The 15,543-nt window shown below is 41.0% G+C and overlaps 1 protein-coding gene across 1 annotated transcript in view; it reads left to right on the top strand.

Annotated features, from left to right (window-relative positions):
• kif26ab (kinesin family member 26Ab) overlaps window positions 1–15,543 on the top strand; it is a 99,902-nt gene that overhangs the window by 41,817 nt on the left and 42,542 nt on the right. Inside the window, exons 3-4 of the mRNA XM_047345374.1 lie at window positions 1,989–2,441; window positions 12,897–13,108. Coding sequence (XP_047201330.1) covers window positions 1,989–2,441; window positions 12,897–13,108 — 665 coding nt within the window. The remainder of the gene's footprint in view (window positions 1–1,988; window positions 2,442–12,896; window positions 13,109–15,543) is intronic.

Here is a 15,543-nt window from a genome sequence, read left to right as displayed (position 1 = left end):
CATTATGTCTCATAAGGCTGGTGTTTGCAGGACTGTCTGCGTATTGAGCTGCCTTCACTCGGAGCTGATTTAGAGTCCCTCGGCAAGCCTCTTTGCTCCCTGCAACTGTTGTGTTAGCTGTATTAAGTGGCACTGCATTAGAGCAGTAGATTGTTGTTTTTCCCCACTGCTTCTCTCCTCCTGATCACCACAGAGCTTCTGCGGAGCAAAGGTCTCATAAACATTTATGTGTGGGCTGTGAGCTCCTCTCTTAGGCCATGACTTCTCAGGGCAGCAGCCTATAGTGCCACTTTATGCCTCTTAAGAGACCATTCATGTCTGATGGTGTGTATGTGTGCTTATTTCCCTAAAGTAGACTCAAAGTTATATTCCCTCCTTACCTATGTTTTGAATAATTCAATGATCACTCTGTATGTCTCCTGCTTACTTGTGGAGTTAGTTATTTTTAGTTATTTTGAGGCTTTTCATATGTTTTTATGCTGGGAGACCCATAATATGTAAATTATATAGCTTTGGGCACTGCAGTCCCCTCAGCTGTCATTTTCTTTTATCACTCCTTCAAGCAGAGATGGATACCCTGGGGAGCCTTCTTAGAGACAAAGGACCCCATCTCTGAAAGCAGTACTAAGTCTTCCTGACTTCTTCTTTGTAAAACTTCACAAAGTATTTGAAAGTATATTTTACTGTCTTCATGATGAATTTGGTCTTCCCTAAAACTTTCCATCCGATTTACCTTGTGCAGATTTCCAGTCTTCGGGTTTTGTAAAGCATGGACAAAAGTGATAACAAATTGTTTTTAGCATCTTACATCAGGCACGGTTAGCAAGGTTAGCATTTCTCAAACAGAAGTGTACAAGTTTATTACCTGAAGAATGCAGACCCCTCCTCTAAGATTTCAAAAATAACTTCCAACATTGTCATAAAAAATGACAGGTTGAAAGCTAAAAAGGATAAAACGGGGGAAACTTGGCTGCACTATGTTCAGCCTTCCTGTTACCTGCTGAAAGTCTCTGACTTAATTTTGAAAGACATGAGAATAGTTGAGATTAAGTCTTTTTCCCTTCAACTCTCACAAGAAAGAGTATCGTTGACTGTGACCTGGTAGGGCTTGGGTGTGGTGTGTTCACGGTACACTTTGACAAAGCATGCACCTTGTTGAATGTAACAGCCACTCTGCCATGACAGAGGTTGATGAATCAAAGGATAAAACAGAGCAACTTTGATGCACTCTGTTTAGCCTTCCTGTTATTTGCTGAAAGACTCTCTCTCACGGTCTGAGCTGAGCCACAGACCCGTCTCACCATAACTTCTTACATACCTGTGCTTTGTTTGACCTAATTTTTGAACCAACTGAATTGACTGAAAATAGATAACTTTGAGTCTTTTTTACCCAGTGACATCTGCTCCAAAAAGGGTTGTTGTACCTGAACAATGTAGCGCTTAGGTATTGCATGTTGACTGTGTATTTGCTCTTTTGTTCTAAGTTGACAAAATATGTAACTTAGTCTATTCCAAAGCTGCTGTCTCTTTTTCAATTTTATATCCTCTTAACTGCTGCTTAGGTGATTTCAGGCCATCTATTTGTGCCCTATTTGTTACTGTTATTTTTATTATTTACTGTTTTTTATGTGTATATTAAAAGCCATTAATATTATTCAGTTTATTCAGATTTACATGTGACAAGCACATTGAGTTTAGACCAAACACAATTTCATACAACTACATGCTTTGTATGGGGAAGAATGACAATAAAGCTGAATTAGTTGATTGGAAAAAAATTAGATTTTTGTGTAAACCGCCCTCTCGTGGGTCATCGCCAATCAAGCTGAAAATTGGCTGATTCCAGTCTCCAGATGATTTCGTTGTGCATTCCTAATCTTCAACAAACACTGTTACATGAACCCTGCTTTGTGAAACATATGAGCAGCTTTAAGTTGGATGCAGACCTTCTTCATCTGCTTTATTTGTAAATGTTTTTTTTGCTGCAGGACCCTGGATATGCAACCTTCCTGTTTGATCAGCTCCAAAAACCTGGGAATCATGAGCCTGACTGTTGCCAGGTGTGCTCCACGCCTCTTCACCAGCTGAGAAAGGAGGCTTTGCAGGCGCTCCACTCTCCTATCCTCCCCTTTAGCTCAGACATGTCAGCATTGCCCACTACATCCGTTCAGCAAAAGCCTTCCCCCAGTGTTCATGCCAAGCAGTCAGTGAAAGGCCAGCCTGTGGCCCGCTCTGTCCTGTCTTTGGGGGAACGGCACAAAGCACCAGGATGGGCCCAGAGCCCGTCTGCCTCTTCGGGGTCCAAGACCAGTGTGCAGGTGACAGTGGCAGGAGGGCAGCTTACTGGATCCCTGAGCACGGTCACCATCCAGGCACAGCAGTACCTCGATGGGATGTGGAGCATCTCTAGAGTCAATAACTTTCTGCCTCAGCCAAAGCAGGTACGTATCTTCAGATTCACCTTCAGGTAATGCGGAAAATAATAAAAGTAGTTTATATTTAAAGCATAGTTTATCTGCAGTTCATGATGTCTGATACAAAACACCTCAATACAGACTTTTGAAGAACACGCCACTTTAACATTAGCATACATTTGCATCCATTTTGAAATCTCCTAAATGGCTAGTTTTCATTTTCAAACCAACTACAACTGATAGTTTAACTGATGGAAAAAGATTAGTGAAATGAATAACTGGGGGTGAAAAGTTGATGTTATGGCCTTTGTATTCAGAGCACCTTAGTCAATTATAGTGAACCATCTTTCATTGCAAATAGTTAATTCTCTTTCCCTACAAAGGAACAACATCCCCACAACATGATGCTGCCCACACTATGATTCTTGGAGTTGATGAAGCCTTAAAGAGAGTCCATGACTCAGAGCTCTGCAGGAGTGCTGACCTCTCATTGCTTGGTTTTCAAGGAGCCTGACTGATCTGAGGTCAGAGGTCATCTCAGCAGTAAGCTACTGACCTCTTCCTCAAGGGCAAATTCCAATGACCACACCCTGACTGTAACTCTTCATTTGTCTGTTTCATTGGAGGATGCGATCCTCAGCAACTTATCTGCCTAGTGATAGGAAGGTGTGTTGGTTTACTGAAGAGCCAGTTCCTGTAAACATGGTGACATCTGTGGTCAGACTTAACTGACAAACAAAGATGACATTCTACAGCTGCCAGGCTGTCCACAGATTAAACAACATATGCTAAGGATGTCTCATGTTGTAGTTCAAACAGTGTTTTGAAAATGGGAACGTATCCACAGTTTGCAACGTTTCAACCACAAACCAACACAAAGTAAAGCACAACAGTGAAGTGGAAGAAAAATAAAACAAACTTTAGGTTTTTTTTACAAATAAAAACCTGAAAAGTGGTGTGCTGAAAAGAATGTAATGCAACCAATTGCCTTCATAGGTCACCTAATTTTTCTGTTGTTTCTCTGCTGTTCTGTGAAGGCCTCAGAGGTTCGGAGACCTCAGAGGTGTTTTAGAGAACATTGCTGAACAATGTAGACCAAGAAAAAGCAGACAGATCAGGGATAAAGTTGTAGAGAGCTTTTAAGCAGGGTTGGGTTATGAAACAATATTTAAAGGTTTGACGATTTCATGGAGTACTGTTGTATTCATTATACGAACATGGAAAGAGAATGGCACAAGAAAATCTACCAAAGCATGGCTGTCCTGTTAAACTGACAGACGGGGCAAGGAGAGCACTTATCAGAGAGGCAGCCAAAGTAAGTCCGGAAGAGCTGCAGATATCCACAGCACGTGCAGAAGAATCTGTTAGATTTAAAGAAGCCAAAAGAAGTCCCAGCTGCTACAAGCCATGTATGAGACTCAGTAAGCTTTTGGTAAAAGTGGCTCTAACTAACTCTGCCCGTTACTCTGAACACAACACACCTACTGTAAAGCATGGTAGTGGCAGCATCATGTTGTGGTGATGCTTTTCTTCAGCAGCGTCAAAGAATCTGGTCAGAGCTGATGGAAAGGTGGGTGGAGCTACAGGACGTTATGGGAAGAAAGGCTTTTACAGGCTGCCAAAAAGCTTGAGATTGGATTGGAAGTTCACCTACCAGCAGGACAACAACTCTATACATGCAGGTTGACTATAATAGAAAAGTTTAGATCAAAGCATGTGAAAAAAATGGGCCTGTCAAAGACCAAACTTGAATCCAATTTAAATTCTGTTCAATGACTTGAAAATTGATGTTCAGATATGCTATTTTTTTGTCTGATTGAGTTGGAGGTATTTATTTTTGGTTCACGGTTAAGGCTGGTAGAGACATACCCCAAAAGCCTTGCAGCTGTAAGTACAGCTGAAAAGCACTGGCTGAACACCAATGCTTGCCAGATTTCTATTTGTAAAATTTATTTGTAAAACAATCTGAAAAAACATTTTTTATTTTCCTTTCACTCCTATTATGTGCTAAATTGTGTTGATCTATCACATAAAACCCTAAATAAATCAAACTAAGTTTGTGGTTGTAACATGACATAATGTGAAAAGTAAGTTCAGGGGTGTAAATACAAGGCATCATAAGTTGTAAATCTCATCATCTCTGTTTTCAGTATAAATAAATGGAGTCTCTGGGGGTTCATTTCTTCTTTGTGCTTGAAAAGCTGAAGACAGATTTTCTTTTCCCACCAGTGATGTCAACAAGTGCCTGTAGAGATGGTTTATGGAAGACCATCAAAAGCTTTTAGCAGCTCGTACACAGTCTAGTTCAAACCAAATGGCCTGGCAAAGACAGGAGAGACTGACTTGTGTTCTCCATCTTTGTGTCTAAAAGCAATTAGCGGCTCTCGGAACCTGGGTGAGTTGTTTAAAGCCTCCAGGCGAGGCTGAGGCCTTCCTCGCACTGGGAGAAACGTCCCCTCAGGACGTCAGGCTACAAACGGTGCAGATTTTTTTTATCAAGTCGGTTTCTTTCATTAAAATCAGATCCTTCAGAATGACAAAAGCCCACACACTCTCTTGAGAACTGGAAGTTACATAGTGCTCAAAGGCACAAGATTCCCTCTTGTGTTCCTTGTGGAGAGAGTTTGCTGTGCTGCTCTGGCAGCAGAGGCAAACATATACTGTGTGTGTTTTATACAGATATTCTTCAGGGAATGTCAAACATAGGATCTGGAGTTCATTACAGAGCACCCAGACTGTCTCACGTGGGCTCTTTTTAACATGTTAAGTTTTGTTGTGTATGTTGAGATGAAACAGAAGGGTACATTTAATAACTGGAGGTTTGGTAGTTAAAGACCTCAAGTATTTCCTGTCTTGAATCTCTGCTGTAGGTTTTGTGTCTGGAGTTAGGATCTTCTCTCTCTCTCTGTTCCTGCATTAACTTTACCTTGGTATTGCTTTCATAACAGCTTTAGAACACCATCTTGATGTTGTAAAGTTAATTTGCCCTCTAAGTGTTCATGTTCTTAGTTTTCTATCTCTTTGTGTTGGCCTTGTGTAGTGTGACAGCCTGTCTGGAGTGAACCCCAAGATAAGCTTCAGTCCTCACAACCCTGAGGAGAGTAGGTCTAGTAACTTAAAGAGATGTGTGCAGTCTACATTGAAGCATGTAAAATTTACTACCCTAACCATGGTTTTGGTTAAAATCTGGTCAGAAGTTTACAAATGGAAATTAGAAAGATGCATTTTGCGTCTTCATAAATGAGAAATCATCAAAAAGTTCATTTGTGTCAGTTATTCCATTCAAAAAGTTGAAACTCATTATATAGGTTCATTACAAACGGTGAAATAATTCGTATGTTTAATACACCTTAAGAAAATATTAGTATATACATTTAAAAAAAATGTAACAACCATGTTGTGGCCTGCACAATCCTGGGGACCACTGTTGACTTTCCAGTTGCCCAACAGACATTCACTGACCCCCTTCTCAAAGAAGGAAAGTTACAAAAGGTCATTGCAAAGAAGTTGGCTATTGCATGAGTGTCATACCCAAAAATTAATGAAAGGTTGAGTGTAATGAAAACATGTGGTATACAAAAATGCTCAACCAACAGGGATAACCATAGATTACCAAACATTGTGAAGCAAAGCCCATTCCAGAGTTTGCAGAAAAAAATAGACGAGCTAAGGGGCGCTGTTAAAGCAACCCAGACTTTTCTAAAACGACTTTACCCCACAGGCCGATTACCTCCATGCCACTCTGAATTGATGCAATGATTAAGATAAACCGCAACTGGAAGTTGAGTGCATATACTGTACAGTACATGAGCATACATTTCAGTATGTTGACATTTATTTATTCAATATCCATTTTTCTCATGTAAAATTCTAACTTGCTGTTACACTGAATGTTGGGTCTTCATTATCTGTGAGCCATAACCATCAAAATGAGCTGAAATACAAGCTTGAAAATTATCACTATGTGTGTAAGTTTAACTGATGGAAAAAGATTAGTGAAATGAATAACTTAATTTTATTCTTATATTTTAATTTAGGTGTTATTTTAAATTTTTTCTTTGCTAGGTCAGAACAATTCAACATTTGTCATGGCAAAGCTGTCTTGCTCCAGCTTTGCCATGATGAGAGCTTTTAACAGTTACTATAATTTTAGGAAATTGTACTATGAACAGGACTGTTCAGACGGTTCAGCATTTCATCCTTTGCTTTAAAAATTCCAAAACCTCATGCAGACTAATCTACATGCACTCAACTTTTGAGGATTTCCGCTCTTCACTCAGTGCTTGGCTGCCTCCATAGCTAGCTCCGCTGCCACCAATTTTCCAGCCAGCAGATGATCTTGGCTGCTGCTGCCTTGGTGCAGCTGTGCTCAAATGGCAAAAAGCCACACATGGCAGCGATGACAAGAGAAGGAAGGAAAAAAGGTTGAAAAATCCCGCCTTTCTTTCTCCACTTGGGATGCGGTTGATAATTTGTATTGGCATATTCTGTCAAGGCAGCTAGAATAGTATTTTTTCCTCACCAAGAAAGGACCCGGTATTATTAGCAGTCAATTCTCAACTCAGCTGGATTTTGCTGGTTATGGAGGCCAGTTGAGAATGAAAACAAGATTAACACAAGGCCTATTTCACCTCAGCTGTAATCATCTGTTGACTGCAGGGATCGAAGTTCACAGTGGATTCCTGGTAGTCTGAGGGAACGATGGTGTGATAGAATGTTGACCTGCACCACTTACATTTGGACATCAGAGTGCCCCCTCCCCCAACCTTTTCTAATTTTTTTTTCAGTTCTTTACTTTTTCCATTATGTTCAGATCTTTCTTGCTTTCTCTCTTTTTCTCTTCCCTCCTCTGTCAGTTTTATTCCAGTGAAAGAACCAAGGATAAATGTTCGGAGGGTGAGAGGGTGGGGGGCTGGCTCATTACTGACTCTTGGTTCAAACAGCTGAGCGCACATGGCTCCACTGACACAGCCTAATTACCTGACCGAGGGATAGATTGTTTTTCTCAGCCACAATCAGGGTCAGCCTTGGTCCAAGGCTGCAGGGAGCAGCTCGGGTGCACAGCTTAAGTCTCCTGTATTAATACCAAAGGGAAAACCCTGTCAGGCACTGGGCTCAAGCTCAAATGTATATGTGTTGAGTCTGCATTTCATCCACTTGGAGCCCTCTCCACAGTTCCACCTGTGCCTGGCTGTCTGTGTGTCCTCCTTAAATTTGCTGCCACTCTATTTAAAAACAGACACTCCAGCGACTCAATCAGCAGCAGATGTGATGAGCTGCACACCAACTTCCTGTACGGCTGTGTGTGAAATGCTTTCCTCTTTCATGCCAGAGTGTAATGGGTCCACTTCCCTGGTATGTGCTGAATTCCTAACTTGTCACCAACTCCAGCTTTGGTGTGAGGGCTTTCTAGCGGCAGTCCAGGTATTTTCATTTGGTTCATTTGTTGTTGCATGCAGTGTTTTATATGCATATTTCAGGAGTCATAACTTCACCCACTGAAGCTTTATCCAACTTAGCCTCCATGATTATCTCTCATGGGAGAAAAAGCTGATGTATATATCTTTTAACAACGCTGGCATTCTGAACTCTAACAAGCTCAAAGGGTCACTATTTGACAATTGCTCAGCAAAGCTCTTAAGAGCAACACTACAGTACAAGGAGCAATAGACAAGTGTCACATTTGGATGTTATAACAAAAGTATGTCCTCAACATCTGATGTCAGCATTAATTGCGTTTAAATAGTACAGCTGTCAGTTATTGCTGATGAATAGCAGGTAGGTAGGCCACAAACTTTATAATAAGGATTTTGGAGGAAGTTATCTTTGTCAACAAGGAAGAATCCTGTTTAAACCGTGAGTTGGTAAATCTTAGTAGACCTGCAGCATTGGTTAATTCAAGGTTGTTGTTGAGCACCCAGCGTTCATGTGTCAAAATTAAAAATGTATTAAGGAAAAGCTGAAAAACTATTGTTGTACAGGTCCTTCTCAAAAAATTAGCATATTGTGATAAGGTTCATTATTTTCCATAATGTCATGATGAAAATTTAACATTCATATATTTTAAATTCATTGCACACTAACTGAAATATTTCAGGTCTTTTATTGTCTTAATACGGATGATTTTGGCATACAGCTCATGAAAACCCAAAATTCCTATCTCACAAAATTAGCATATCATTAAAAGGGTCTCTAAACGAGCTATGAACCTAATCATCTGAATCAACGAGTTAACTCTAAACACCTGCAAAAGATTCCTGAGGCCTTTAAAACTCCCAGCCTGGTTCATCACTCAAAACCCCAATCATGGGTAAGACTGCCGACCTGACTGCTGTCCAGAAGGCCACTATTGACACCCTCAAGCAAGAGGGTAAGACACAGAAAGAAATTTCTGAACGAATAGGCTGTTCCCAGAGTGCTGTATCAAGGCACCTCAGTGGGAAGTCTGTGGGAAGGAAAAAGTGTGGCAGAAAACGCTGCACAACGAGAAGAGGTGACCGGACCCTGAGGAAGATTGTGGAGAAGGGCCGATTCCAGACCTTGGGGGACCTGCGGAAGCAGTGGACTGAGTCTGGAGTAGAAACATCCAGAGCCACCGTCCACAGGCGTGTGCAGGAAATGGACTACAGGTGCCGCATTCCCCAGACCTGGGCTACAGAGAAGCAGCACTGGACTGTTGCTCAGTGGTCCAAAGTACTTTTTTCGGATGAAAGCAAATTCTGCATGTCATTCGGAAATCAAGGTGCCAGAGTCTGGAGGAAGACTGGGGAGAAGGAAATGCCAAAATGCCAGAAGTCCAGTGTCAAGTACCCACAGTCAGTGATGGTCTGGGGTGCCGTGTCAGCTGCTGGTGTTGGTCCACTGTGTTTTATCAAGAGCAGGGTCAATGCAGCTAGCTATCAGGAGATTTTGGAGCACTTCATGCTTCCATCTGCTGAAAAGCTTTATGGAGATGAAGATTTCATTTTTCAGCACGACCTGGCACCTGCTCACAGTGCCAAAACCACTGGTAAATGGTTTACTGACCATGGTATCACTGTGCTCAATTGGCCTGCCAACTCTCCTGACCTGAACCCCATAGAGAATCTGTGGGATATTGTGAAGAGAACGTTGAGAGACTCAAGACCCAACACTCTGGATGAGCTAAAGGCCGCTATCGAAGCATCCTGGGCCTCCATAAGACCTCAGCAGTGCCACAGGTTGATTGCCTCCATGCCGCGCCGCATTGAAGCAGTCATTTCTGCAAAAGGATTCCCGACCAAGTATTGAGTGCATAACTGTACATGATTATTTGAAGGTTGACGTTTTTTGTATTAAAAACACTTTTCTTTTATGGGTCGGATGAAATATGCTAATTTTGTGAGATAGGAATTTTGGGTTTTCATGAGCTGTATGCCAAAATCATCCGTATTAAGACAATAAAAGACCTGAAATATTTCAGTTAATGTGCAATGAATCTAAAATATATGAATGTTAAATTTTCATCATTACATTATAGAAAATAATGAACTTTATCACAATATGCTAATTTTTTGAGAAGGACCTGTAGTACTTCTTTGGTAGTATTGCAGGGCTCTGGTGGGTATTAACCTGTTGTATATATATTGACGCCAGCTTGCGGTCACAGAACCAGTGTTTGGCACACTTACACACTAAGGAACAGTTTGGACATGTATATTTTTTTATAAAGAAAATAAATAAAGAATTGCACGTTGCGGTTGTGCAAATGTGCTCATTTTGAATATCATACAGCGTGAGTAGTCAGCTAGTCTGATATGATACAAAAAAGGCATATTTGCACGACCGCAACCTGTCTTTTTGTCTGCTTTTCTTTATATATAAAAATGGCTGGTTGATAAGATTTGACAGGCCCAACAACTGTTCGAAAATGGGCAGAGATTTTCAGCATTTTTAATGTCGATCTCAATAACTTATCAAAAAACGTTACTAGTAAGAGAAATAAGATGATACTAAATTAAGTACATACGTATGATATGGTTTGTTTGCAGCTACAAAAGACTGGAAGTACAGGTCCTTCTCAAAAAATTAGCATATTGTGATAAAGTTCATTATTTTCCATAATGTCATGATGAAAATTTAACATTCATATATTTTAAATTCATTGCACACTAACTGAAATATTTCAGGTCTTTTATTGTCTTAATACGGATGATTTTGGCATACAGCTCATGAAAACCCAAAATTCCTATCTCACAAAATTAGCATATCATTAAAAGGGTCTCTAAATGAGCTATGAACCTAATCATCTGAATCAACGAGTTAACTCTAAACACCTGCAAAAGATTCCTGAGGCCTTTAAAACTCCCAGCCTGGTTCATCACTCAAATCCCCAATCATGGGTAAGACTGCCAACCTGACTGTTGTCCAGAAGGCCACTATTGACACCCTCAAGCAAGAGGGTAAGACACAGAAAGAAATTTCTGAACGAATAGGCTGTTCCCAGAGTGCTGTATCAAGGCACCTCAGTGGGAAGTCTGTGGGAAGGAAAAAGTGTGGCAGAAAACGCTGCACAACGAGAAGAGGTGACTGGACCCTGAGGAAGATTGTGGAGAAGGGCCGATTCCAGACCTTGGGGGACCTGCGGAAGCAGTGGACTGAGTCTGGAGTAGAAACATCCAGAGCCACCGTGCACAGGCGTGTGCAGGAAATGGACTACAGGTGCCGCATTCCCCAGACCTGGGCTACAGAGAAGCAGCACTGGACTGTTGCTCAGTCGTCCAAAGTACTTTTTTCGGATGAAAGCAAATTCTGCATGTCATTCGGAAATCAAGGTGCCAGAGTCTGGAGGAAGACTGGGGAGAAGGAAATGCCAAAATGCCAGAAGTCCAGTGTCAAGTACCCACAGTCAGTGATGGTCTGGGGTGCCGTGTCAGCTGCTGGTGTTGGTCCACTGTGTTTTATCAAGGGCAGGGTCAATGCAGCTAGCTATCAGGAGATTTTGGAGCACTTCATGCTTCCATCTGCTGAAAAGCTTTATGGAGATGAAGATTTAATTTTTCAGCACGACCTGGCACCTGCTCACAGTGCCAAAACCACTGGTAAATGGTTTACTGACCATGGTATCACTGTGCTCAATTGGCCTGCCAACTCTCCTGACCTGAACCCCATAGAGAATCTGTGGGATATTGTGAAGAGAACGTTGAGAGACTCAAGACCCAACACTCTGGATGAGCTAAAGGCCGCTATCGAAGCATCCTGGGCCTCCATAAGACCTCAGCAGTGCCACAGGCTGATTTCCTCCATGCCACGCTGCAATGAAGCAGTCATTTCTGCAAAAGGATTCCCGACCAAGTATTGAGTGCATAACTGTACATGATTATTTGAAGGTTGACGTTTTTTGTATTAAAAACACTTTTCTTTTATTGGTCGGATGAAATATGCTAATTTTGTGAGATAGGAATTTTGGGTTTTCATGAGCTGTATGCCAAAATCATCCGTATTAAGACAATAAAGGACCTGAAATATTTCAGTTAATGTGCAATGAATCTAAAATATATGAATATTGAATTTTCATCATTACATTATAGAAAATAATGAACTTTATCACAATATGCTAATATTTTGAGAAGGACCTGTAGGTTGAGATGAAAATGGGATATTAAATGATGAAGAGTTGAATTGACCCAAGGAAAGTATATAGAATTCAGCTGAAAACAAAACATGTTTTTGTGTATTTTTGGCTGCAGTCAAAGCCTCGCAGTGTTTGTGCCAGCCCAAAATAGAACAAGCAAATAAATGTTTAACTTAAAAAAAAAATTGTGAAACTTATTTGACTGCCCTAAACGTATGCTGTAAATGTCTCTTGGGTGTTTGCTTTAGGATATTTGCATCAAATATGTAAATGGACAGCTGTGGCATACCGAGCATTGTTGGCTTTACAGTGAGTGAACTATAGGTTCAGCATGGACAACCACTGCTTGAGGGCCAAATCAGGTGTGGCACACCTCAGCTTATTCCTGTTCTGTTACCTGCTTTCCGAGCAGGGTGCGCCATGTTCAGTATGCACAGCTCAGACACCACCTAGTTATTTAAGCTGCTCACAAATGACAGGTAGTTTTTTACCCGCTTTAAAACACCCTCTCAGGCATTCTGACTCAACCTGCTTGGGTGCCAAATTAGCCATGGAGGTATAGATATAATCAGGACTGCAGAGTGAGCTAAGTCACTAGTGATTTAATTGCTAATTAAATGCAGGTTATTGCTTAATTACAGTATGTTACATCCAGAGCAACCTTGTGAGTGTTGCCTGAATCAATGAATGGTGCAGCATCCCTGTTGTTCTGTAGGGAGCTCTCTGCTCTGGATACTGCTGACTGCCACTAACCCGTTCAGTTTACAGCAGCTGCCCATCCATCTGTGGCAAAGGAGGGCAGAGGTAGGAGCAAATGGAGTGGAATCGAGATGAGCAGGACCAGCATGAGTTCGGGTGGTGGTCTTATCTCTGTATTCATTTGTTAACAGGTTCATAGTTTGATGGGGGATACAGAAAGTGATGTAACAACCTTGGAGGCCGCCGTCACCACCATGACAAGCACCACTAGCAGCTGCAGCACCACCACCACCTCATTGACGCCCTGCAAGCTGAGGGGCCCCAGCCAAGCAGGACTCCCAGTACCAGTAACCAGTGCATCAGCCTCTCCTTCCTCATCTGCAGCTGCCTCCTTCTTCATCAGGTGAGCACCTCCCCCTGTAACATCATATCACAAATCCGCGGTCAAACTTAGGGCCGATACAATTGTGCTGTATGTCTGTCTTGTCAGTGAAAAATGCATTTGCAGACACTTTTATGCATTCAAGATTTAGTTTCTCCTGCATGCAGAATAGCGAGAAGAAGTTTTGCTCAGACTTGTCCTTTTCTGCCCACTGAAGATGATGGTTCAGGTTGTTAGCCTCAGTGTAGGGTACCTATTCAGTAGAGATGTTGTTCTTGTCATGCTTCACTTCTAGTATTCCTTAGGATGCGCATCATGGAACCAAATGAACCTTCAGTGACAGGCACCAGTGAACTCAAATGGATAACAGAGTTACATAATTTTATAGAAACAGCGAGTGTGTCACGAAGGAGGCTTAGGGTAAAGCTCAATATTGTTCCGAGGTATTTTATTATGCTTAGTCATTTTTTCTGTGTTTACTCAGACAGCTAAGGATCAGATGCTCTTACTTAGTTGTTCAGTGAAATCATTTGGAGCTCAGGGATATTTTTAGTTCTACTTTGTACTGAAAAAATGGAAAAAAAACAGAGTACTGAAAAAATCCATCCATCCATCCATCCATCCATCCATCCATCCATCCATCCATCCATCCATCCATCCATCCATCCTCCCTCCTTCTTTGTGGTGTGCTGTCATTGATAGATGGTTTTGCAGTCTGCTCAGGGCATACATTGCCTTCCTCTTCTCTACAAAGAGAGCTATGCTGTGATGAATACTGATGAAAGGAGAAAGCTGACCCAAGAGCTTTGCGTAGTAGCATTGAAACCCTGCTCCACAGGAGGTGTAAGGAAGCAGCGAGGGGACCTGTTGTGTGTGACAGGAAGCCCACGGGGGATCAGTCTGGAGCTAAGCTTTTCTTTGAGTGATCCAAATGGGGCTTATCTTGCCAGTTTCCACTGTGCCAGAGTATATCAGTGCAACCAAAAGACCTTTTCTTTTACTGAGGGAACCGAGGCCCTTCACTGAACATGCATCCTCTTACTTGAAATGATGGGCAGCTGCAGGGTTTATTTCTGATTTGTCTTATTAATAATTGTCATGTTTTCTGTGGACATGAGCTCAAAACTAGCTTTCTAGTTTGAAGGCATGTTTTTTCCCTTGTAGCTGGTGCTGATCGGACAGAGGCGTCCACCTTTCATCTCATCCCAAAGAAAACCTGTTGCCAACAGTTCTGTGTTTAAAATGGCCCACACAAATACAATCATAAGGGTCAGACTTAAACAACATCACAATCTGCAGATAATGAAAAGGTAGAAGAGATGTTTTTCGCTTGATTTGAAGCACACCCACTTCCTGAACCTCTGCAGCTGTTCTCTCTGTGTAATTGCTGATTGAAACGTAAGGCGCAAAAAGTAAAAAAGAAACGCATCAACCAACAGTGGAGGATAAAAAATTTGATTCAATTATTGTCCATCATATTTTGGAGCTGATTGAAAATTTATATCTGATTAGTATTCATCTTTTGTTTTCCGTAGATTCAATTAGTAGCATGCATGTGCAAAAGCTGAAAGCTCGGGATGTGGGAGCAGAATAAGCAAAGAGCGGTTTTTACCCCAGCTGAGTACAGTGTCTTTTGACACTTGTCTAACATTCAGGAACACTTCCTCTTCTCAAAAATCAAATTTTAATTAGATCACAATTAGTCCAGGCCTATATCCTCTAGTTTAACCTCTGCTGAAAGAGAAATGTGAATTTTATGACTTTTATGAATCTAATATTCAACATTTCAGCGAGATTTCAGCCATGCACCTCGTTTAACACCTAGTTGTTTCATTTAAGATTTCTACTGGGTTGAAAAATTATTTAAGAAACAAAATGTGCGAAATTTAGCAACAGGTCAGATTCATGTTGGGAAGCAGGATTTTTTTTTTACCTTGAGTTCATCCTTTGTGCTTCTGGGTGACTTGAGTGGACAAATTAGTCAATTATTTTTAAATAAAAGGCTTTAATCAAACAAAAAAAAAATTCGGGAAGTAAACTATGCTAAATATAGTACTTTGCAAAAATAACAATCTCATTGAACTTTCCACATTGTGTCAAGTTAAAACCGCAAACATCAATGTATTTCATTGACATTGACATTTATAGACAAATACAACGAGAGTAAATGTGAAGCGGAGGGAAAATTATGTTTTTTTTTCTTACAAATAAAAATCGACTCTTCCTAATAAAGATCAGAAAAATATAAGCAATTGCAATGTGACAAAATTTTCATTGTATTATTTAGGCCAAAGTTGTTGCCTATTCAGCATCCATTTAGAAAAAAGACAGTTGGACTTCTGTATAGCAAGACATTAGAGATTGTAATGGAAATGCTAATATCCTTTATGGAAATATGCAGCTTGCATCTTTTAGCAAGTCTCCAATAAACGGTTGATCATAACAACAGATATAAA

Source organism: Girardinichthys multiradiatus, chromosome 19, assembly GCF_021462225.1.
Source record: "Girardinichthys multiradiatus isolate DD_20200921_A chromosome 19, DD_fGirMul_XY1, whole genome shotgun sequence".
NCBI classification, from domain to species: Eukaryota; Metazoa; Chordata; class Actinopteri; order Cyprinodontiformes; family Goodeidae; genus Girardinichthys; species Girardinichthys multiradiatus.
The sequence above is the reverse complement of the archived record's forward strand: the minus strand, read 5'-3'. Positions and strand labels throughout refer to the sequence as shown.